Here is a 23349-nt window from a genome sequence, read left to right as displayed (position 1 = left end):
GATTTGTTACTGAACATGCTGCTTTTGAAGTATCCAAGTGGTAAAACCAAGAAGACAGTTAAAAATATGAGAATCTGGATTTGAGAGGCAAAGTGAAAGACTTAAATAACAATTTGAGTCATCTAGGTATGGAACAGTTTAGAAAAAAGCAAAAGCTGGTAATGGACTCTGATAATATTATATTCATTTACTTGTTATTTACACTGTCTCAGATTTTATCAGTAAAGGTAAGTGTAAAACTTATCTTAATTGGATAGAAGTGATAGCTTTCCATTTCATTTAAAAGTTCTGAATAATGGTAAGTATGAGTGTTTTTTAATGTGTCTATATATGAATGCATGGTAAGAAGGGTTATTTAAATTACATGGAAATATCTATTAAGGTCTAACATGTCAGTTTCTTTAATGATATTTTCTTTTCTTCCAGATCTTAGTTTTCAAGCAGCTTCTCAAATAATGTCCACTCCAGTTTATGATGCCATAAAATTAATGAAAGACATTTCACAGAACTTCCCCATAAAAGCCAGGTATATTAAAGGTTATTGATTGGATGAAAGGCAGGACTCTTTCCATTAAATAAATTTTATGAAAATGGCTGATTTCATTCAACCTAATGATGTCAGTTAATTCTGGTTTCTATAGTGTTTGTAAAATGAGGGTCTCTATTCTATATATTGGGGTTTTTAAACTAGAGCAAAATATTGTCTTGTGCATGCGTGTTGTTACATACTACAAAATAGAACTCTTCATCACATCTCTCCAGTTACTCTGATAATTCATTACACCATGAACTTGTGGAAGCTTCCTCAGTCTGAGGATGAAACAATTGAATTGGTTTCCTCCAGACCCCATCAATGGCGCAGCCATAATTAATGCTCAAGGCTAAAAATCTTGTCTCTATGTTCAGACTTAATAAAAGGTTTTTATTTTTCTTTAAAAAAAAGTCACTCGGTAGACAACCAGGAAATGTTCATTGAAATGAAATACTTGATAAGTGAATGAAAAAGTTTGTATTATCAAATTATCAGTTGCAGTTTTATCTCAAATGCTGCCAAATTTTAGGAAAGAATACACACTTATTATGGGTTGTTTTAAGATACCCTTTCTGTTTGAGTTTTACTTAATGTCAGCTTTGAATTAACAGTCTTTTAACTTTTAAATCTTTCTTCTATGCATAAAATTGGCAGATAAATAAGCATTAGGCGTTATTAGGTCAAATAAATATAATCAATAGACTTATTTAAAAAACATTTGTGCTGTTTTTAAATTATAAAGGAGTTATAAGCTCTTCAAGAGTAAATATATGAAGTCAATATTATCAGTATTTTAGAGCTTATATACTCCAGTATAGATCCCAGCTTAACCAAAATTCTTTATGTAAAAATATTCTAAAATTTCTTATTTGCAGCAACACATATAATGACAGTGGTAATTTCATGCAGAATTTCTCCCTATGGGCAAAACAACACAAAATAACATTTTCAATCAAGAATACTTGAAAAATAAATACCTAGTAGTAAACAAGCCCTGATAGTATATAATGCATGCCATGGGTGTGCATGAACTTTTTTACAATCTCTGTTCCACATGAATCAAATACCTTGTCAAGTGAAAGCCATTGTTCCATCCATCAAATAGGCTGTATGGAAATGTGTGCTTCTCAGTTATAATGCCTTTAGAATTTTTAGTTTCTCATCCAGAGTATTATCTTGCATTGAATCATAGTTTAGTCCTAAACATTTAAGGAAGAATGAATTGTATCTCTATTTATGTTCCCAGATCTCTGACCAGAATTGCTGTAAATCAGCTTATGAGGGAGGAAATACAGGAAAATCAAAAGGTTAGTTTGAACTCCTTTTTTAAAGAAATTTACTAAACTAATAACACTGTATTTTAGACTTTGGATCTTTAATTTTCATAGAAAAAATATTAGCTTGTACTTTTTGATGATTAAAACAGGCTGTTCCATTTTTAAATTGTCTGCTTTATATACAGTTTGTTATTCTGTCCAATCTTTCCTGACATAGATCCTACTTACTTTCTCATTAACCTTACATACTCCAAATTTTCTGCCCATGCTATATGGTTTTCTTCACAAAATAGAGAATAAAGGCCATGAGATAATTCTTCTGTTTTCTATAAAAGTTTTGCCTAAAAGCTTGTGAAGATTGAGAAAAATTTAAACCACTGGACTGTTACTGAATCCTATAGCATATAGTACACAAATGATCATAAATTTGATAAGATTCTGCTAAATGCTCTCTTAAATTACCTACCTCAAGACTCTAAGTGATCCTAATTGTGTAAATACTTAGGAAGTGCTTGAGAACACTGCCTGGCTTTGTTACATAGGACTTAATTTGGCTTTAAGTAATAGAATGCCAGGCACACAGGGCCTTAAACAGTAGGAGTTCATTTTTCTCACATTAAAAAGAAGTCTCAAAGTAGGTTGCCACAGACATGTTTTTTTTTTTTTTTCTTTTATGGTTGCAAAATGGCTGCCACAGTTCCAAACTGCTTATCTATATTTAAAGCAGAAAGAGGTAGGAAGATCAACCATGTTCATCTTGACTAAAGCCTTCCTAGAACACTTCAGCCAACTTTCACTTCTGTCTCATAGGCCAGAATTTTGTAATGTGGTTCTTCCTAGCTACGAGGGAACTAGGAAAGTGCTGTTTCGTTCAGTCGCTCAGTCGGGTCTGACTCTTTGCGACCCCATGAACTGCAGCACGCCAGGCTTCCCTGTCCATCACCAACTCCCAGAGCTTACTCAAACTCATGTCCATTGAGTCAGTGATGCCATCCAACCATCTCATCCTCTGTCATCCCTTTCTCCTCCCGCCTTCAATCTTTCCCAGCATCAGGATTTTTTCCAGTGAGTCAGTTCTTTGTATCAGGTGGCCAAAGTATTGGAGTTTCAGCTTCAGCATCAGTCCTTCCAATGAATATTCAGGACTGATTTCCTTTAGGATGGACTGGTTGGATCTCCTGGCAGTCCAAGGGACTCTCAAGAGTCTTCTCCAACATCACAGTTCAAAAGGATCAGTTCTTAGGTGCTCAGATTTCTTTGTAATCCAAATCTCACATCCATACATGACTACTGGAAAAATCATAGCTTTGATTAGACTGACCTTTGTTGGCAAAGTAATGTCTCTGCTTTTTAATATGTTGTCTAGGTTGGTCATAGCTTTTCTTCCAAGGAGCAGGTGTCTTTTACTTTTCTAGTAATTGAGGCAATCAGAGGAGAAGTGGCCCAGAGATGATGCTAGGTTAGCCAGTTAACAGTGTCCGTCACACCAAGACAGAATAAGCTCTTAGTAAATACAGGCTGTTTTGATGATGATAATGAAGTAGATGCATGGTTCATTGGAGACCAAGTGATAGAAGCCACAGCACATCATCCCTTCCTGGGATGTTCTTTGCTTCACTGACCACCTAACAAATTCTTGCTTATCCTTTAAAACTAAGTATTACTCCTTTCTGTAATTTTCCTAATTGCTCTCACCATTCTTCAAGCAAAATGCATTTTTTATAAGAATTCTTGTTTTTTGAATAATGCCACTTACAAGAAGGAAGAGAGATTGGGAAAGAAGGGAAAAGAAAGGAATGCCAGTGTATCAGTGGCATCGCATAATCCAATTTATTTTTTGCTCAGTTAAGAGTCCAAAATGGGTGTTCCTGGTCATCAAAGCTTTGCTCTGTGTGATTTTGATTCCAGAGGCTGAAGAGTTTCATGAGGTTTAAGAGGTGATATTGTGGAAGTAAAAGAGATAATTGGAAAGACCAAATGGGATTCTTGAGCTTCCATGGTGGCTCTGATGGTAAAGAATCCGCCTGCAACGTGGGAGACCTGGGTTCGACTAACCACTAATGACTGTAAAACTATTGAGTAAAATTGGGTTGTCCAAGAGGAAAAGCAGCAGGAAAAGTTTAAAGGCTTATTCTATTATTTTTAGTAACAAATCGTTAGCTATTGATTAAAAAGATGATGGAGGGTATTAAATAAATATACACGTTTGATAGTAACTAGTAGAGAAAAGTCTAAATCTTCCGAAGCATGAAGAGAGCTGAGTGAACAAGAAAAAAAAAAAAGAGAACTTTAAAGATGCATCTTGAAAGAGTAAACAGCATGAAAGAATCCCATTTGAGACTAACCAAGTCTAGGATATCAATAAATGTAAATAAGCTTAACATATTAGCAAAATTTTTCTGTTTGTTTCATTAGGTGTGAAACAGACACCTAATGTTTGTATGTGAAATAAAAACCCTTAACATGATTCAGAAATGTCAAAAATGAAAGAATGTGCAGAGGTATATCAAGCAAATACTATGTTCTAAGGGTATGATCTTAAAATGCCATGAAGCCAAATTCTGTTCTAAAAATATTAATGACAAAAAAAATAAAAATATCAATGACAAAAAATGGCCCTTTATAACACTAACGGATACAATTCCTAATGAAAATAGAGAAGTTTAAGATATCTTTACATCAAAACACTGCAGCACCATCATGAAACAAACTACAGGAAATGGAAGGAGAAGTATAATTTACCTCTCTAAGACTAATGAAATGGTCAGAAAGTAAGTAAAGATATAGAAGACCAAGGGAAAGTAGTAATTGCAAAAATTCCAGAAAGTGGAATAAATAGGAAAAAATTCTCAGTCTCAGTGCAAACTAGAAATCAATAACAAAGTCAGAAAAAGTTTATTCACTTGACGTTAAAACCTGTTTACTCTTAAGTAGAAGAAAAAATACATCAAAATTATAAAAATTCTTGATAACATTTGAAAGCATAAGATATTAGAATTTTTATATCAGTATTTATATCAATTAAAAAAGTTAAGTTTTAGTTAACTAAAAGTGAACATTGAAACACTTCTTTCATGGAAACTTATGAATTTAGAGTAATTGCTAAATCTTTACACATACACCAAAGTTTTGAGTTCTGGGCTATCAAAGAATAGGAATGTGCCAGCTGTCAAATGCTAAGTGTTTGTGTGCATATGCACATACAGTATAAAATGTAATAGGTAAGTAGTAGTTGTAGCATTAGGAAATTAATATCACATATTACAAAATCAAAATACTCAAGTATTGTCTCTCTAACCTTTTATAAGATTCCCATCAAGTGTGGGCAGTACTACCCAAAGGCCAAATATGGGCTGCGGCCTGTCATAATGCATGAAAGTTTTTTTAGAACATAATCATGCTCATTTGTTGATTAGAACTGGTGCTTTTGGGCTGCAGGATGGAGTTGAGTAGTTGGCAAACCGAAAAATATTTGCTATCCAACTCAATAGAAATAGTTTGCCAACTCCTGACGCAGATCAACTATTGTTATATCATTTGGTTAATTATTTTCTCTATTTCCAGCATCTTCAAGATAAATTTAATATTCAGCCAGGTGATGCTGGTCTGTATATAAATGGACTTCATGTTGATATGGATTCCTATGATCCTTTTAGGTAAGTATTAAATTACTGATACAAACTCTGGTTTATGTGTAAAGGTGCACTTTTGTTCTGAATTTAGTATTTGTTGAAATGCAGATATTCACTTTAAAGCAAATATATCTATTTGATTTTGCAAAGCAACTCTGTTATTTTGATAGAATATTCTAAGTGTCTTTGAATATCAGAGCTGAAAGATACCTTGGAGAAATTTATTCAGATGATAAAATTGAAGTTTCTGAATCCTAGAGTTATTCTTGTCCTATTATTTGAAACTATCTTTAATTGACAAGTTCAGTTCAGTTCAGTTGCTCAGTCGTGTCCGACTCTTTGCAACCCCATGAATCACAGCACGCCAGGCCACCCTGTCCATCACCATCTCCCAGAGTTCACTCAGACTCACGTCCATCGATCAGTGATGCCATCCAGCCATCTCATCCTCGGTCGTCCCCTTCTCCTCCTGTCCCCAATCCCTCCCAGCATCAGAGTCTTTTCCAATGAGTCAACTCTTCGCATGAGGTGGCCAAAGTACTGGAGTTTCAGCTTTAGCATCATTCCATCCAAAGAAATCCCAGGGTTGATCTCCTTCAGAATGGACTGGTTGGATCTCCTTGCAGTCCAAGGGACTCTCAAGAGTCTTCTCCAACACCACAGTTCAAAACCATCAATTCTTCTGTGCTCAGCTTTCTTTATAGTCCAACTCTCACATCCACACATGACCACAGGAAGAACCATAGCCTTGACGAGACGGACCTTAGTCGGCAAAGTAATGTCTCTGCTTTTGAATATACTATCTAGGTTGGTCATAACTTTTCTTTCAAGGAGTAAGTGTCTTTTAATTTCATGGCTGCAGTCACCATCTGCAGTGATTTTGGAGCCCCCAAAATTAAAGTCTGACGCTGTTTCTATTGTTTCCCCATCAATTTCCCATAAAGTGATGGGACCAGATGCCATGATCCTCGTTTTCCGAATGTTGAGCTTTAAGCCAACTTTTTCGCTCTCCTCTTTCACTTTCATCAAGAGGCTTTTTAGCTCCTCTTCACTTTCTGCCAAAAGGGTGGTGTCATCTGCATATCTGAGGTTATTGATATTTCTCCCGGCAATCTTGATTCCAGCTTGTGTTTCTTCCAGCCCAGCGTTTCTCATGATGTACTCTGCATATAAGTTAAATAAGCAGGGTGACAATATACAGCCTTGACATACTCCTTTTCCTATTTGGAACCAGTCTGTTGTTCCATGTCCAGTTGTAACTGCTGCTTCCTGACCTGCATATAGATTTCTCAAGAGGCAGATCCGGTGGTCTGGTATTCCCATCTCTTTCAGAATTTTCCACAGTTTCTTGTGATTCACACAGTCAAAGGCTTTGGCATAGTCAATAAAGCAGAAATAGATGTTTTTCTGGAACTCTCTTGCTTTTTCCATGATCCAGCGGATGTTGGCAATTTGATCTCTGGTTCCTCTGCCTTTTAGGTCTATCATTAGCTTGAATGTTTCTTGGGCCAGCGCTGAGTAGCTAGGGAGTTGTACCCTTCAGGAAAGATGTGAAAGGAGTATGAGATGTTTTCGCAGAATAAAGAAACCAGCAGGAAGAATTTTAAGTGCTTGTATCCATCAGAAAGTAAACTTGAAATGTTAGATTGCTAGGGACTTGCCTGGAAGTCCAATGGTTAAGACTTTATGCTCCCAGTGCCGGGAGCATAGATTTGATCCCTGGTTGGGGAACTAAGATCCCTGATGCAGCACGGTGTGGCCAAAAGAAGGAAATGATAGATTGCTCGATACTGTCTCTTTAGGTCAAAAAAGTTCCCCAAAATACTCTAGTGCAGAATTAGAAAGTCTTGTATTTATCGTGGCCATTAAGCTGTAAATGAAAAGCCGTGGGCCACAGAAGACAAATCAAAGTGAATTTATTTTACTTTTAAAGAGAGTCATAAAACTACTTTAAAAATTCATAATTAGAATATGAGATGAATTTAGTAAACACAATACTTTATTTCAAATATTTAGTTTTAATTGAATTCAGTTTCCTTTTTTTGAATGTAAACTTTCATTTTCTTAGCAAGTTTAGAAATATATAGGAAAACACAGGAAAGATTGAGAAGTTGATTTCAAGTGAAGTTTTTATCTTTATTTAGTTGAGTTTTTGCACCTAATATTGGGAAAATGCTAATCTAAGATGTGAAGGATAGATACTACACATAGAGAAGAGCAGTTGTTAGCTCCTGGCTGTAAGCTTCAAAGTACAGAAATTACATCTGTGCTCAAGAACAGTGAAAATAGATTTAAAAGAGGGCAGAATTGGCAGGTAGATTTTGAAGTTTTCTGTGGCATTGTATGGGGAAATTTTTATAGCAGGAACACTTTGAGATGTAATTTATCAATGGAAAGGCTACAGGTTATTTGAGAAATAGAACCCTCTTGGGTCCTCACCTGGTAATTAGTGATCTGCACGATGTGTGATACATTTTTGTTCCTTCTTGTTGGGATCACTAGTTGAAACTACTGTAATTCCCTTAAAGGAGAGAAAAGAAAATATATGAGGATATTTATATCACAATCAAAGAAAGAGGTTCTCAGGAAAGATCAGAGAATGTCAGATAAAAAACAGTGTGAAGAGGCTGATGAATGGAAGAAAATGATGCAAGAAAGAGGAGAGGAAGGACCATGTCCTAATATTGAGGTTATGTCCTAGATCTGGAGAGAGGTGCTGTGCAACCAGTACTGTAGAATTTGGGGCACGAAAGTGAAGGAAACATAATTTTTCTCTTTCTTCCTATCTTCTGCATTTTGGGGTTGTGGAGAACTGATGTCATGCCCACAGCGCAACCTTTCTTCCTGTGATCCCAGAGGAGCCAAAGCCCTCATGCTTAGGGTCAGGTCAGCACTGGGTCACACAGCGTGTGCCCAAGCCTGACTCTCACCTCCAGGGAGACTAGGGCAGTAGGAGGCAGGGGCAGTGACTAGGGAAGAAGGCACATCAGTTCAGTCCAGTCGCTCAGTCGTGTCCAACTCTTTGCGACCCCATGAATCGCAGCATGCCAGGGCTCCCTGTCCATCACCAACTCCTGGAGTTCACTCAGACTCACGTCCATTGAGTCAGTGATGCCATCCAGCCATCTCATCCTCGGTCGTCCCCTTCTTCTCCTGCCCCCAATCGCTCCCAGCATCAGAGTCTTTTCCAATGAGTCAGTTCTTTGCATGAGGTGGCCAAAGTACTGGAGTTTCAGCTTTAGCATCATTCCTTCCAAAGAAATCCCAGGGTTGATCTCCTTCAGAATGGACTGGTTGGATCTCCTTGCAGTCTAAGGGACTCTCAAGAGTCTTCTCCAACACCGACCAAATAAATCTGAGGAGTTCCATATATGTGTTTTATGTATCTACCTTAGCTACATCTACCATAGAGCTACTTAATAGTTACCCCAGCCCCAGAGTGGACGAGACTCTGGTCAAGTAGAACCGCCCAAGAAATTGACTCTGGTAACATATTGGATGTTACTTATTTTGATAGCCAGCCTGTTCAGACTTGAGTGATGTCAGTACAGTATAACTACCAGAAAGAAAGAGGTCACAAAGGTGTCTTGATTGTCCCACTTGTGTAATTTTTCTGTATCTTAGTGAAGTTGTCTGGCTCACAGTTTGATCTCTGGATAAATATGTATCTGTAATGCAGGCAGCTTTAAAATTCAATGTGGTAAAATCAGTTCAATAATAAATTTCCATTTGGCTAATGTCTGAATGCTTTCTGTGGTATAGAGACTGCTAGATATTGGGGGTATAGTGGTGAACAAGACAGAAATGTCCTAAACAGAATTTAGGGTCTAGTGGGATAATTGAAATTTAGTAATAATTACATTGTGATAAGGTTTCTAAAAGATAAAGTGTAGTGCTTTGAGAGTTTTAAACTTGTTCTCGATGGGGACAATGGATATCAGTTTTCTTCAAGGAAGTGATATTTAAGGATGAATCAGGTAGAGTAGAGAGTGGAGGTTCTGCAAACATGACATATTTGAGAAAATGCATGGTCTAATATGGCCAGAGTATGCAGTGAAGAGCTGGAAGGTACTTAGGTTGCACAGGTGGACAAAGATTGTGGAACCAGGTTTCACATTTTGGCCTTTTATCTTGAAGGCAGGAGAAGCCAGTGAAAGATTCTAAGCAAATTTAATGATCAGTTCAGTTGCTCAGTTGTGTCTGACTCTTTGTGACCCCATGGACTGCAGCACACCAGGCCTCCCTGTCCATCACCAACTCTCAGAGTTTACTCAAACTCATGTCCATTGAGTCGATGATGTCATCCAGCATCTCATCCTCTGTCGTCCCCTTCTCTCTCCTTCAGTCTTTCCCAGCATCAGGGTCTTTTCCAATAAGTCAGTTCTTCACATCAGGTGGCCAAAGTATTGGGAGTTTCAGCTTCAGCATCAATCCTTCCAATGAATATTCAGGACTGATTTCCTTTAGGGTGGACTGGTTGGATCTTCTTGCAATCCAAGGGGCTCTCAGGAGTCTTCTCCAACACCACAGTTCAAAAGGATCAATTCTTTGGCGCTCAGCTTTCTTTATAGTCCAACTCTCACATCCATACATGACTACTGGAAAAACCATAGCCTTGACTAGACAGACCTTTGTTGGCAAAGTAATGTCTCTGCTTTATAATATGCTGTCTGGGTTGGTCATAACTTTTCTTCCAAGGAGTAGGCATCTTTTAATTTCATGGCTGCAGTCACCATCTGCAGTGATTTTGGAGCCCCCCAAAATAAATTCTATCATGGTTTCCAATTTTCCCCCATCTGTTAGCCATGAAGTGGTGGGACCAGATGCCATGATCTTAGTTTTCTTAATGTTGAGTTTTAAGCCAACTTTTTCACTCTCCTCTTTCACTTTCATCAAGAGGCTTTTTAATTTCTCTTTGCTTTCCGCCATAAGGGTGGTGTCATCTGCTTATCTGAGGTCATTGATATTTCTCCCAGAAATGTTGCTTCCAGCTTGTGCTTCATCCAGTCCAGCAGTTCTCATGATGTATTCTGCATAGAAGTTAAATAAGCAGGGTGACAGTATACAGTGTTGACATATTCCTTTCCCAATTTGGAACCAGTCTGTTGTTCCATGTCCAGTTCTAACTGTTGCTTCTTGACCTGTGTACAGGTTTCTCAAGAGGGAGGTCAGGTGGTCTGGATTCCCATCTCTTTCAGAATTTTCCACAGCTTATTGTGATCCACACAGTCAAAGGCTTTGGCATAGTCAGTGAAGCAGAAGTAGATGTTTTTCTGGAACTCTCTCGCATTTTCAGTGATCCAGCAGATGTTGGCAATTTGATCTCTGGTTCCTCTGCCTTTTCTAAAACCAGCTTGAACATCTGGAAGTTCATGGTTCACATACTGTTGAAGCCTGGCTTGGAGAATTTTGAGCATTACTTCACTAGTGTGTGAGATGAGTGCAATTGTGCAGTAGTTTGAGCATTCTTTGGCATTGCCTTTCTTTTGGATTGGAATGAAAACTGACCTTTTCCAGTCCTGTGGCCACTGCTGAGTTTTCCGAATTTGCTGGCATATGGAGTGCAGCACTTTCACAGCATCATCTTTCAGGATTTGAAATAGCTCAACTGGAATTCCATCACCTCCACTAGCTTTGTTTGTAATGATCCTTCCTAAGGCGCACTTGACTTCGCATTCCAGGATGTCTGGCTCTGGGTGAGTGATCACACCATCATGATTATCTTGGTTGTGAAGATCTTTTTTGTATAGTTCTTCTGAGTATTCTTGCCACCTCTTCTTAATATCTTGTGCTTTTGTTAGCTCCATATCTTTTCTGTCATTTATTGTGCCCATCTTTGCATGAAAAGTTCCCTTGGTATCTCTAATTTTCTTGACGAGATATCTGTAGTCTTTTCCATTCTATTGTTTTCCTAGTAACTATTAAAAGAGAAGCATGAAAAATAGTTTTTATTATTTAACAATCCAGTTTTCCTGATAAACCTATCATATTTCAAGAACCAGTTTTTTTTTTTAAATTTTGTATTCAAAATTCAATATTTGAAAAGAGCAAGGAAGAAACTGGTGCTGTTGAGAGCAACTGTGTACTTAGTAGTAAATTCATTTAGTCGTAATACTCTATCAGGTGATTATTGCTGTTCTCTTTTTATGTATGGGGAAGCAAAGACTGAGATCTCACATAAAGATAGGGACACAACTAGCAAATAGTTTCAGGGTTTGAAATCTCATGCCCTTTTCAGGGTACCGTACCATGTAGCTCTATCTAGTTTTTCTGTTGATAGGTTTCCTTGAAAACTAGGTAGTGATAACAAAGATGGTAGTTACAGAAGCTATGAAGAGTATTATAATTCTATCACATTAAAAGTATCTCTTCAATAAGCATCATAACATTTTTTAAATGGAGAGAACATTGGCAGTGCCATCCACAGTTCTTATTTTACAAATGAGAAAATTCAGACTAAAGGGATTAAGAACTTTAAGAAGCCACACCAGTGTAGTGTTATAGCCCCAACCAAATCTTATTATTGGTAATTTATGATATTCAAGGTGGTGCTTTTTTTTTAATCACATTCATCTTCTAATACATTTGAAGGGAATGGTAAAATGTCTGCTTTGTAATACAGTCAGAACTGTCTAGGATACAGACATGCTGTGCGGTTGTCATACAGGCCAGCTTGAAATACTTCCAAAACAACCTTCTTAGGAGTTTAGATATTAGCTCTCTACTCTTTAAATGTAGATTTCTATAGTCCTCCTGAAGAACTATATCTAAAGCCAATATATCACTTTATTCCGATTCTGTTCATTTCTGAAAGGCAAGGTGATTTCCATGAATGGAGTTTTGAATGAAGCACTTGGGTTAAATATAATAAATACAAATACTTGTTTTCAAAAAAGTAATAATCAGAATTCCTCCTTGCCTAGTAGATTTTTACCTTCCCCAACATGAACATGCTTTACCATGGTCTGTACAGCCTTACCTATCTTTGCAGATGGCCTTCATGTCTCAGCTCTGTGAGTCCACTGGCTAAGTTCCTGGGCAGGAGGTTTCATCTCTCTGAGCCTCACTGGCATCTCTTGAGACTTCCTGAGGTTGTTATGAGACCCAGAGTGAACTTGATAAGCAGTGGTTTAAAGTATCAAATTGCTCTGACTCTTTGTCAATAAGGTCATTTATTGATGATTTGTTACTTTTAGCAATAATACTTTCTAACATTAGTAGTACTAAGAGCTGTCAAATTATTGTATATGCAATTAGAAATTTTAATATGTATTCTAAACATATGTGAATTTTCATGCTTTTATGAAACTTTGTATTTTAGGTCATGTTTGATCTTGTTTTTTGTATCAAGAGAGTAACCTCTACTGTATTTTTTCCTTTCATTTTTGGCTTGCCTCAGGAATGACTATTTTCACTTCCTTGGTGAAGGAATATAATATATATATACCTTAATGTCTTGCCCTTTAAGGAAGATTTTGTTATAACTTTAAAAAAACTCAATATAGTTTACACTAGATAACTAATTAGAAATTCTTGTCCTGTTTGTTAATGAGTTTAATAATGTGTTTTTGTGCTGTTAATAAAAATACCATAAAAACTTGTTTCTAATGCTTTGAGATATCTATGAACTTTAAAGGATTTAATAAAAAATTTTGGCAAATCAAAGTAAAACATTTCTTTTCTTTAAACCTGAAGTCTTTTGGATATGCTGAAACTGGAAGGAAAAATGATGAATGGCCTTCACAGTCTTGGGATCAAAGGAGAAGATATGAGCAAGTTTTTAAAATTAAGTGTACATAGTTGGGATGATACCTATGCACTAGATATTAGACATTCTTCTATCATGGTAAGTGCCCCTGTAATTTCTCACTTTAAAACTTTTAGTAGACTTAAGACTTAAAACCAGATATTGGCAGACTTTAGAATTAATTTAAGCATTTTGAAAGAGGTTATAGGAGTAAGAATAAAAAGTAAAACTCAGTGAGAAGAAAAAGTAAAACTACAGACTCATTCCCTCTCCCTGTAGATCTTCCTTTCCCCTTTCTTGTATTCTCTGTACTTCCTCAGGAGAATATCTACTCAGCTCATTCAGTATCCTTTCCAGCTGTAAAGATAAAACAAAACGAGAACAACAGAATAACTGCCTAAGCAACAGCAGCAACAAAATACCAAATGGTTGATATCTCAGGAATATACGAATACCACCTTAATATAGTGAAAATCTTGCCGAACAATTTGCAGTGGCTTCCTGATGTTCTGGTCCATGTATTACAGCCTAAGTGAATTTTTTTGAAATCTGATCACATCACTTTTCCTTCTTTAAAGCACAAAAATAGTCTATGGTATGGCCTAATAGGTGGAAATGGCTTACTTCCTCCTTTTCCTGCCAGAACAATCTTCCCACCTATAGAGTTGGTCAGCCATCCAGGAATCAGGGAATGATAACAGCACCGAAGGACTGCTGCGTTCCCTGAACATCAGAGACCTCACACTGAAAACAAACTACATTCGTTATTTGTTAGTTGGACCATTGTATCTTTTAGGACAGTTTTATAAGTTTCTTGTTTGTTGGCTCCAGGTTTTTTTTTTTTAACTAGTCTTTAGACCATGTCCTCTCACTGGCTTAATTTTACTCTTACTTGGATGTCTTTATACTCAATAACAGATATCTACTTCTAATAATGTCTTTATCAGTAAGAGGAATGACCATGTTAGTTACTTTAATACTTTGTGTCTTTTTTTTTAAGCATTTATGCTTTTGACCATTTTCAGAAAAATTCTGGAGGTGAGATAAAATGAGGGGAGTAATTTTCAAAGCTATTCTGAACATAAGTAATAGACCTGTAAAGAAACTTTCCAACTCCATTTATGAAATAGCATCCTTATCCTCCAAGGTTGGCTATGGAAGATGGTCAGTCACGTGGGGGGAGCAGTCCCCTGATGCTGTTCCCACTGCCCGCACTGCCCACAGAGTCTCCGCCTGTATGCTATAAAGACTCCTCTCTTGCCCAGCTCTTGGACACTTTGAGGAGGCGTTCTTTTCCAAAGAACTTCTTGGAAGTAATTTTTATTGAGGTAAAATATAATATAGGGTAATGCTCTGTTAAGCATTTTAAGTCTATAATTCATTGGCATTAAATATATTCACAGTCTTGTCCAACTGTCACCATTATCTGTTTCTAGAACTTCATCATTTCAAATAGACACCCATTCCCTTCTCCCTTAAGTGCCTGGTAACCTCTGTTCTACTTTTTGTCTCTGTGAATCTGCCTATTCCCATACTGCATGTAAGGGTAGTCATATGATATTTGTCCAATTATGCCTGACTTATTTCACTCACTATGATGTTTTCAAGGTTCATCCATATTGTAGCATGTATAAGAATTTCATTCCTTCTAAGACTAGTAATTTTTAAAGTATCTTTTTTATGTACTATTAAGGGAAGCTTTATGTCTTAAATGCTTCTATTTTTCCACTTGGAAAGTGCCTGTCTGAATAGAAAATTGTTCCTGAGACTTAATTCTCTAGCTACCTCCAAAAAGATTAACTGGCACAAAATGCAGAGCTCCGAGGTCTCAGCACTGTTCAACTTGGTCTGTTAGAGCAGCAAAATTAGCTCACACATAAACTTTATTTTTGCTTCATAGTATTTGCTACCACCCGTTATGATATGTATTCGTTTATAATCTTCTTCCAGTGGAATGTAGGTGCCCCCCCCCACTCCAGGACTTTGTTACATACCATCAACATACATCAGATCTTATTTAATAGGAAGTAAGCAAAAAAAAAATGTTAAATATCTTAATATCAAAACAAAGTTATTCATGAATGAATGCAGTACTTTGCTTTAAATTCTTTTTTCCCCGAATCTGTCTCTCTGCTTACTTTTTTGTCTTTACGGACAAAGCTGAGCCTCTGAGTTAAGTCATTTCTGATTTCTGTGTTTATACCCTCCCTCTCAAAATATGAGGGGTTGGCAGTTTATTTCTTAAAAGTCTGGTTGAGAATTGAGGAAGAACTTAAGGGTCATTAGTTTTCTTCCATCCCTGACTTATGATTTCAGGTTTCTCTGTCTCAGACTTCAGGAGTCACAATTTAGATTTTATCTACTTTAATTGCTGTGCGTTTGCAGCCTTTATATAGTACCTCAGGTATGTGAAGAGTCAGTGAAAACTATCATAGGATTATGTGTTTGGCTCCTCTGGATTGTAATTTCTTTTTAGTTCAAGGTGCCAGACCACCCACAGTGATGGGGTGTTTGGTCATATTGTAGGGGTAGCAAAACTACCCCTACAACTATATTTTGCACTTTAGTTAAGAGTGTAACTTGACAACCACACCCCACAGTCATAAAGGCAAATTTCCCTGTCCTCATCTGGTAATGATGCTGTTAATCAGTTGACTAGACATGTGAGTTTATTTCTGGACTTTGAGTTCAGTTCTGTTGATCTTTATCTTATCCTTATTCCAGCATCAGACTGTTTGTTTATTTTTTTTTTACTGTAGCTTTGTAGTGACTTTAAAAATTCTAAATTATGAGTCCTACAACTTTATTCTTCATCTTTAAGATTGTCTTGGCATTTTACACCTTTTTCCTTTCTTTTTGAATTATGGAATGAGCTTGTCCATTTCTGTAAAAAAAAAAAAAAAGACAAGCTGGAATTTTTATTGAGATTTTGTTGAATCAATAAATTGTTTAAGGAATATTGCCATTTATACATATTACAGTTGCTATTTAGACATCTTCCAATCTGTGAATGTGAGATGCCTTTCCATTTATTTAGCATAATTTCTTTCAACAGTGTTTTGCAGCTTTCAGTGTAAGTTTCAGGCTTAGTTAAATTATTTTTAAGTATTTTACACTTTTTGATGTTACTGTAAATGGAATTGTTTCCTTATGTTTAATTTAGAATTTTTCATTGCCTTTTATTTTTTTGTTGTTGAAATACTGAATACTGTGGCACTTCCTGGACATCAGATTCTCACCCCTCCCTGGGATTTGTGATTATTGCTGTTTGCTGTTGTTTAATAGTGACTCATTTTATAGAGTCTGTATTCTTTTTCATGTGTGGCCACAGAAATCTCTGTTAGGTTAGCCTATTCATCTGCTAACTACTGGACCGAGATTTTACTTAAATACCTGGAACCAGAAAATCTCCCAATCTTTGCATCTTGACAGAGGTGCTTTGTGTGTGTCACACGTGGAGGGAGGGAGAGCAGCACACACTGAACATTCAGCCAGGCAGTCTGCATCTCTGCATTCTCTGCATTCAATTCTTGTTTGCATAGAGCTTGAAAGTCAACCAGAAGTGAGAATGTAGGGCCTTCTCTCAGTCATGGCCTTGTATCTTCCCAGGAATTCATCAGAACCTCTCAAAGCCCTGTTTCCCATTTCCCAACCTTTCCTCACTAGGTTTGTAGTTACTCCATCGTGTATCTCATTATCTATTATCTCAGGAGTGTCTAAACATTTCCCAGTAAATGTTTTGCATAAATTAGAGTAACAGCTTTCATACTAGGCAAATTATGGGTGAGGCAGGGTAAAGGCAAAACTTTTCAGAAGGTTTTCTAGGAAGTCACCAGACAGTTCAGACAAAAAGTTACAATTCTTTCAGAATAAAGCCCATTCTCCTGCTTCCAGTATTGGTACTGGAATGTGAGCTGTCATTTTCAAGGCTTCTCTTTAGACTGAGAGCAGGATATGGGATTGAGGTAAATTATTACAATACCACAAATCTCAGTGTTCTTACTGAGATTCAGCCTTTTTTCATGAGTAAACACTCTCAGGGTTGCTGTAAACTTTTGATTGGTTTTCATCGTTTTGAAAATGATCATTCCCACAGATTTTCTAGTTTTTCCATGTTTTTTTAATAAGGATGAAGTTTTGGAATTTATTACTCAAATGTTTTAGCTAATGTCACTCCCCTAAAGGAACTCAAAAGATGTGAACTATAAGTCTTTGCTTCTCTCAGAATGAGTATCAGCCTCTAACAGATTGACCTATCCTGTGATTCTTTATTGACTTGTATAACTCCCTGGATGTTGAGGAGGTTGTTTTACAGGTTCTAATCAATAAATGACAGTATCTTCTTTTCAGTATCTTGGAAGCCTAGTGGATAGCCAAGGCCTGAGTTATGACCAGCAGAACAGATGGAGGTAGATCTTTGGACTGTCAGTGCCAGTTCTGCACGTGACTTTGTGAGGCGCCCTTCTAGTTCCTGTTGCTGCTTCTGTGTGTATATTCACCTGAGACTAGAGACAGAGCAGTCAGTGACTGTGGACCTAGTCAACATGATTTCCCGTGTTGTCTCAGTAGTTCTCCAAAACGGATCCGGATATCACCTCACCTTCTTCACCCAGCACTCATGGCCATAAATTGTGTCATTTCTATAGCTTTCTAACTTTAGTATTTGTCATAAGAATCATGTAGGGCACTTATTTTGAATGGGAATTATTTAGTAGGTATGAAGTGGTGCCAAAGAATCTGCATTTTAAATAAACCCATTCAGCTATTTTGATCCACATCAAAAGCTACTCAACCTCCAGTCATTAATTCAAGTTCAGTGGGACTGATGCATAAAGCATTATGCTGGTTTCTCACTTCAAATAAAAAAAATATATTTAACTCACCACCAAGGGGATAAGATACTCATATATCTTTTCCATATTGGAAAGCCAGATATGGCTGTCATTTGCTGTTTGAATTATCTTCCTTCAGACTACAGTTGTGAAAATGCCCCCGGGAACAAAGTTGAGGCGAATGTGGTGCTTGCCTCATGTTCCTCCTGCTTTCAAGGGTTGTAACTCCTTAGTTCTTGATTGTTGATTGACCTGTACCTCCAAGCCTCTAAACAGTAGTTTTCTCCTCCTGTTGTCCTTGTTTCAGGAGAGAGGGCTAGTTAAACATAAGCTATTCCACCTTGATTAGAACTGGATGTCCTAAGTGTTGGTTTTAAAAATTTAATTTTTCTAAGTCATTTTATTTTCCTTATGTCCAAGCTTTTAAATTTTAGAGAGGTGAATGACCTCATTGCCTCTTATACCTTAAATGGTTTATGAAGACTATTTAATATACAGTTTAATTTTTTAATATGAAAAATGAGTAAATAGTCAGTTGTTTCAAAGGGAATGTAACGTAAAAGGCTATAGTGAGTGAAGTCGCTCAGTCGTGTTCGACTCTTTGCGACCCCATGGACTGTAGCCTACCAAGCTCCTCTATCCATGGGATTTTCCAGGCAATAGTACTGGAGTGGATTGCCATTTCCTTCTCCAGAGGATCTTCCCGACCCAGGGATCGAACCGGGGTTTCCCACATTGTAGACAGATGCTTTACCATATGGGAATGTAAAATTGTTGCACATAATGTTTGTTCCTTACAGAATATTCATCTAGCTCCTTATACTTAATCAGAAATGTAGAAAATCTTAGGTATATTTCACTTACTGTTTGATAAAGTCAGATTTGGCTTTGAAAATGATTTAAATATTAATATAGCTTTCACAGCTTTCTGGATTCTTTTCTAGTGGGTTAATAACTTAGAAACTGATGAGATGTATTTAACATGGCCTTCAAGTTACCAGGAACTTTTGAAACCAATATTCCCTGGAAGTATACCTTTCATAAGGCGTAATTTTCATAATTTGGTGAGTTTTCTATTTTGAAATTTTGTCTGCATCTTTTATGAAGATATCCTTGGTTTTTTTGGTACTACCTTGCTGTTAGGCATCTGAGTAATAAGGAAGTATTTGCCTAATGTAATAAGCTTGAGGTGGCATGGCTGACTAGGTTTCACAAGCTAGCAGGGACACATAACCTGCCTTTTATTGTTTTATCCCCATGTACCTTTATAATACCAATATTAAGTTGATGGATTATTGTTAAATTTTCTAAAAGGAATTTGATCAAACTTTTCTTCTATAAGAATTAATAAATTTCAGTACATTTAAGGGAAAAATACATAAATACTACTTTGTAATCTGTGCATATAAATGTTCATTATTACAGTGTTAAGTAACCTTATAGAAATTTAAACTGTGGAGAAAACATCTAGGGCTTTTATAGTTTTTCACATAGGAAGTGAATATCTTAGTTCCTACAGCAGATGTTAAGCCATTATTTTTTTGGTCAAATTCAATTTGTTTCTTTTTTAAAAACTTTATCACAGAAAATCCAGTGAATACTTAGAATAAGGTATTTCACTTCCTGTAAAAAAAAAAAACAACAAAAAACATTTACTTTGAGCTGTGCTTCAAAAAGAAGATGAGTAATCTGATTAAATTTCATGTATTATTATATTTGGGTGGGTAGCTTTTAGAAATTCTTTATAAACTGTGAAACTTATATACATTCCTCAAAATTCTTTACTAGAAAGTTTTAAGAAATTGTACCTTGAATTTCATACTTTCAGTTACAGAAATTATATTAAATTTCAATTTCATAAAAATTCTGAAGTGTTAAAATGGTGATTATAGACTGTCTACTTTTTTTTAGGTTTTGTTTATTGATCCTGCTCAAGAATATACCGTGGATTTTATAAAAGTTGCTGAACTTTTCTATCATCATAAAATTCCTCTTAGGTAATTGTCAATTTATAACTGTCAATTGAAGGAAATCCAGTGATGTTCACATTGTGTTACACAGGGTGTTAATGTGGAATTCAAGGTGATAGTTATCTCAGTGCTGTATGTTGTGAAGAATCATACACCCTTATGATAGACTCAGTTAATCACACCTGCTTGCTAATCTTGTTTACTGTATTACCTTCCTGAGAGAATGATCTTGTCACTTTGGATGCTTAAAGATGGATCCATTTCCTATGGTTGTGTTAAGAGTACACTTCCCTGCCCCCCTTTTTTTTCTGGAAAAAAAATAGCCACTTGATAATGTCACTACAGAGAGTTTTACATTTTGGAAGACTCTTACAGAGATGAGAATTTTGGTAGATAGTCATTACAAATCAAACCTTTTCAAACAGTAATACTCTTCTTTACCCCATCTGTTAACTCATTCCCTCCATCTAGATGTTGGAGTCTAATAATGTTTAAAATCCATGGTTTGTTGTGGTTCAAGAGGGAGTTGTAACATTTCTTATTCATCTTCTTTCCTAGAATTGGTTTTGTGTTCATTGTTAATACAGATGATGAGGTTGATGGAACAAATGATGCTGGAGTTGCCCTTTGGCGAGCTTTCAATTATATTGCAGAAGAGAATGGTGTATCACAAGCATTTATGTTCATAGTACATGTGAGTTAATGCACTACATATAATTTCTTCAGAATGTAGAGTGTTTTTGCATTGTTATCATTATTACTGTTGGAGTTTTAACATTTTAGTTTACAAAAACTGTCATGATAGATTAGTGCACATGATGAAATTGATTCTTGCAACTCTCAGCTTAAGTACACAATATTGTCCCCACTTTATAAACAAGGCAACAGAGGCTCTGCCAAAATCTGAATTTATTTAGGTTTACCCAACTGATAAAGGAACATAAATTGTATACATAAATTTAGAGGAAGCATATTTATAGAAAATAATTAGAGAATTCTTGAGCTGGGTTTTGAATAAAATCATGAGTGGAGAAGATTATTTCAAATTTAAATGCTCTAAGTGGCAAAGTTTATAAGACTTCCTAGAGATTTTCAAAGGAGGAAAACTTCACGGCAGCAAATTGGTATCAAAATGATAAACGGTAAGACTGATACTGAATCTGACAAAGAAACTAAGAAATTGGTAAGAATATGATTAAGGAAGTAATACGAGGTAAGAAGATTATTTTATAATGGTGGCTCTCTTATGGCTCATAATGGAAATATAAATGCATTAAAGAACTGTATTGTTGGTGTTAAGAGAGTCAGATTATAGCTTTAAAAATCTTCTATTCATTTTTATATTTATTGTTCTATGGCTTGTCAACCGTTATTATAACTTCCTATCATATTGGAATGGACTTAAAACAGCTGGTAGCTGGGCAGTTAATGATAATCTGGTACAAACAGATAGGATCTCACACCTTATGTAAAAAATAAATATCAGGTAGTTTAAAAACTTAGTGTGAAAAACAAAGAATTAAGATGTTAGAAAGAAATTAGGACCCCAAAGGAGTTAAGGTTCCTCAATAATATTTTAAAAATTATGAGTCTGAAGGAGAATACTGATAGATTTAGCTACTTACAAATGAAAACCAGTGCATTGTTCATCAGCAGATATCATAAAGAGGTGAAGCAAAAAAGTTCCAAGGAAGAGAAATATTTGCAGTATATGATATGTATTAGATTTCCTGCAAGTTGAAAAACCCAATGAAAAAAATACATAGAGATTTTTCAAAATATTAGAGGATACACTAATGTTAAGCCAAAATGTATTGAAATTATTAAAGTAAGTAAATGTTTATTACAATTAATGGTAACTGAGTATCTCAGAAATCATAAAAATGCAAATAAAGCTTACCCTGAGATATATCTTATCTCCTATAATTTGGCACTAATTAAGAAAGCTGACAGTATCATACATTAATGAGAATGGAGAACAATGGAAATTCCTTTACACTGTTACACTGCCTCTAAGAATATGAATTGGTATAACCACTTTGAGAAACAATTGTAGTTCTTCAAAATTTGAAGTTAAATTTGCATATTCCCTCCACACATGCACACACACATACTTTGAGACAAATCGTTGCTGTAGGAGACTATTAGCAGAATCATGCACAACAGCAACAAACCGGAAACTACATATATATGGTATATTGGTATACTATATATATATATATATATATATATATATAAAATCCATATTAATCAGTAAAACTTAATCATTTCACATGATGGATCATGATATGCTAAAATTATGGATGTATTAGAGGCATAATGAAAGTATAGAAGGCCAACATATTACCATGTACTGTTTAAAGCTCAAAAAGCAAACAAAACTAAATATCATAGTGCCTGGAAATACATGCAGATAAAACTCTAGTACTTAAAAGGTAAGGAAATGGTAAAAGAGAAACAAGATGATGCTTGCTTCTGAGGAACAGAGGGAGATGACATTGGGAGGAAAATTGTGCTTCACCGATAGATTGCCGGGAGAGATATCAATAACCTCAGATATGCAGATGACACCACCCTTATGGCAGAAAGTGAAGAGGAGCTAAAAAGCCTCTTGAAAGAGGAGAGTGAAAAAATTGGCTTAAAGCTCAACATTCAGAAAACTAAGATCATGGCATCTGGTCCCATCATTTCATGGGAAATAGATGGGGAAACAGTGGAAACAGTGTCAGAATTTATTTTCGGGGGCTCCAAAATCACTGCAGATGGTGACTGTAGCCATGAAATTAAAAGATGCTTACTCCTTGGAAGAAGTGATGACCAACCTAGATAGCATAGTCAAAAGCAGAGACATTACTTTGCCAACAAAGGTCTGTCTAGTCAAGGCTATGGTTTTTCCAGTAGTCATGTATGGATGAGAGAGTTGGACTGTGAAGAAAGCTGAGCACAGAAGAATTGATGCTTTTGAACTGTGGTGTTGAAGACTCTTGAGAATTCCTTGGACTTCAAGGAGATCCAACCAGTCCATTCCAAAGGAGATCAGTCCTGGGTGTTCTTTGGAAGGAATGATGCTAAAGCTGAAACTCTAGTACTTTGGCCACCTCACACAAAGAGTTGACTCATTGGAAAAGACTCTGATGCTGGGAGGGATTGGAGGCAGAAGAAGGGGATAACAGAGGATGAGATGGCTGGATGGCATCACCAATTCAATGGTCCTGAGTTTGAGTAAACTCCGGGAGTTGGTGATAGACAGGGAGGCCTTGCGTGCTGCGATTCATGGGGTCGCAAAGAGTCAGACACGACTGAGCGGCTGAACTGAACTGATATTATAATCCACAGTGATGTTCATTTTCAGTGTTACC

The 23349-nt window shown here is 36.3% G+C and overlaps 1 protein-coding gene across 1 annotated transcript in view; it reads left to right on the top strand.

Moving 5' to 3' along the window:
- LOC128057773 (UDP-glucose:glycoprotein glucosyltransferase 2-like) overlaps nucleotides 1–23349 on the top strand; it is a 141366-nt gene that overhangs the window by 38326 nt on the left and 79691 nt on the right. Inside the window, exons 9-15 of the mRNA XM_052650275.1 lie at nucleotides 427–526; nucleotides 1779–1839; nucleotides 5374–5465; nucleotides 13137–13287; nucleotides 18965–19084; nucleotides 19932–20017; nucleotides 20549–20684. Of these exons, the coding sequence (XP_052506235.1) occupies nucleotides 427–526; nucleotides 1779–1839; nucleotides 5374–5465; nucleotides 13137–13287; nucleotides 18965–19084; nucleotides 19932–20017; nucleotides 20549–20684 (746 nt within the window). The remainder of the gene's footprint in view (nucleotides 1–426; nucleotides 527–1778; nucleotides 1840–5373; nucleotides 5466–13136; nucleotides 13288–18964; nucleotides 19085–19931; nucleotides 20018–20548; nucleotides 20685–23349) is intronic.

The sequence above is a fragment of the Budorcas taxicolor genome, chromosome 12, assembly GCF_023091745.1.
Source record: "Budorcas taxicolor isolate Tak-1 chromosome 12, Takin1.1, whole genome shotgun sequence".
In the NCBI taxonomy this organism is placed as follows: domain Eukaryota; kingdom Metazoa; phylum Chordata; class Mammalia; order Artiodactyla; family Bovidae; genus Budorcas; species Budorcas taxicolor.
The sequence above is the reverse complement of the archived record's forward strand: the minus strand, read 5'-3'. Positions and strand labels throughout refer to the sequence as shown.